The 2,500-nt window shown below is 36.4% G+C and overlaps 1 protein-coding gene across 1 annotated transcript in view; it reads left to right on the top strand.

Annotated features, from left to right (window-relative positions):
* LOC113815311 (sporozoite surface protein 2-like) overlaps positions 1-2,500 on the top strand; it is a 7,333-nt gene that overhangs the window by 17 nt on the left and 4,816 nt on the right. The window contains exon 1 of the mRNA XM_070121490.1: positions 1-125. This exon is cut by the window's left edge and continues 17 nt beyond it. Within this exon, the coding sequence (XP_069977591.1) occupies positions 1-125 (125 nt within the window). The remainder of the gene's footprint in view (positions 126-2,500) is intronic.

Raw genomic sequence — 2,500 nt, forward strand, 5'->3', positions numbered from 1 at the left:
CGGATGTAATGTTGGTGATAATGGTGGCGACAGTGATAGTGTAGTGATGGTGATGGTGGTGAGGAGAGGTAATGTTGGTGATAATGGTGGTGGTGGTGGTGGTGATAGTGGTGCTGATAATGGTGGTGAGATGTAATTTTATTGATAATGGTGGTGATGGTGATGGTGGATGTAATGGTGAGTAATGGTGGTGATGGTGGGAAGTATAGTGACGGTGATGGTGGTGTTGCCATTGATGTTGATGGTAGTGGTGAATGTGATGATGATAGAGAAATGTGATGTTGGTGATAATGGTGAATGGAAGCGGTGATAGTGACAGCGTAGTGATGGTGTTGATGATGACAGATGGTGTTGGTGAAGTGATATAATGTTCGTGATAATGATGGTGATATGGTGATGGTGGTAATGTAGTGATGGTGACAATTGTGGTGACGGTGATGATGCTTTGGAAATGTAATGTTGGCTATAATGGTGGTGATGATGGTGGAGAGATGTGATGATGGTGATAATGGTGGTGATAGTGGTGCTGATAATGGTGGGGAGATGTAATTTTATTGATAATGGTGAGTGGTGGTGATGGTGGAGAGATGTAAATGGTGATAATGGTGGTGATGGTGGGGGGAAGTATAGTGATAGTGATGATGGTGGTGTAGTGATGTTGATGGTAGTGGTGAATGTGATGATGATAGAGAAATGTGATGTTGGTGATAATGGTGGTGACAGTGATAGTGACAGCGTAGTGATGGTGTTGGTGGTGATGGTGTTGGTGGTGATATAATGTTCGTGATAATGATGGTGATATAGTGATGGTGGTAATGTAGTGATGGTGACAATTGTGGGGACGGTGATGATGCTTTGGGAAATGTAATGTTGGCTATAATGGTGGTGATGATGGTGGAGAGATGTGATGATGGTGATAATGGTGGTGATAGTGGTGCTGATAATGGTGGTGAGATGTAATTTTATTGATAATGGTGGTGGTGGTGATGGTGGAGAGATGTAATGGTGATAATGGTGGTGATGGTGGGGAGAAGTAGTGTTAGTGATAGTGATGGTGGTGGTGTAGTGATGTTGATGGTAGTGGTGAATGTGAGGATGTGGTGTTGGTGATAATGGTGGTGACAGTGATAGTGACAGCGTAGTGATGGTGTTGGTGGTGATATAATGTTCGTGATAATGATGGTGATATAGTGATGGTGGTAATGTAGTGATGGTGACAATTGTGGTGACGGTGATGATGGTTAGGGAAATGTAATGTTGGCTATAATGGTGGTGATGATGGTGGAGAGATGTAATGATGGTGATAATGGTGGTGATAATGGTGGTGATAGTGATGGTGGTAGTGTGATGATGGTAGATAATGGTGGCGACAGTGATAGTGTAGTGATGGTGATGATCGTAATAATAGTGACGGTGGGGAAAGTATGATAATGGCGGTGGTGTGATGATGGTGATGGAAAACTTTAGAAATAATGATTTTGATAATGAAGATAAGCATTATATAAAAATCATTATATATCTCTAACTATCGATACCTTATGCATTACAGGTTATTTTTTTCCATCAATTTGGTCAACCTTTCGAAAAGTAAGGATGGTAGGTGTAAGTAGATATAAGTAAAGTAGATGTAAGTAAATGTAAGTAGATGTAAGTAAATGTAAGTAGATGTAAGTAAAGTAAATGTAAGTAGATGTAAGTAAAGTAAATGTAAGAAGATGTAAGTAAAGTAAATGCAAGTAGATGTAACTAGATGTAAGTAGATGTAAGCAAATGTAAGAAAATGTAAGTAGATGTAAGTAAATGTAAGTAAATGTAAGTAAATGTAAGCAAATGTAAGTAGATGTAAGCAAATGTAAGTAAATGTAAGCGGATGTAAGTAAATGTAAGTAAATGTAAGTAAATGTAAGTAAAGTAAATGTAAGTAGATATAAGTAAAGTAAATGTAAGTAAAGTAAATGTAAGTAGATATAAGTAAAGTAAATGTAAGTAGATGTAAGTAAAGTAAATGTAAGTAGATATAAGTAAAGTAAATGTAAGTAGATGTAAGTAAAGTAAATGTAAGTAGATGTAAGTAAAGTAAATGTAAGTAGATGTAAGTGGATGTAAGTTTACAAGGTTACACACAACAAGGGGAAAGACTGAACAAAAATCTCGTTCTTTTTTTGTTAACCGGAAACCCGTAATTGGCAGAGAATGTGCATCGATTTTGTGTAGTTTATCTTCTTTTTCTTTCTCTTCTTCTTCTTTATCTTTTTCTTCTCCTTCGTCTTATTCTTATTTTCTTTTATTTTCTTATTCCTCTTTTTCTTCTTCTTCTTTTTCGTTTTATTCTTATTCTTTCTTATTTTCTTATTCCTCTTTTTCTTTCTTCTTCTTCTTCGTCTCATACTTCTTTTTATCTATCATTCTTCTTCGTTCTTCTTTTCTTATTATCACTCATTGTCTTATTCTTCTTTTTATTCTTCTTATTCTTTCGTATCCATCTCCTTTCTTTCTTCTT

Source organism: Penaeus vannamei, chromosome 4 (assembly GCF_042767895.1).
Source record: "Penaeus vannamei isolate JL-2024 chromosome 4, ASM4276789v1, whole genome shotgun sequence".
NCBI lineage: Eukaryota > Metazoa > Arthropoda > Malacostraca > Decapoda > Penaeidae > Penaeus > Penaeus vannamei.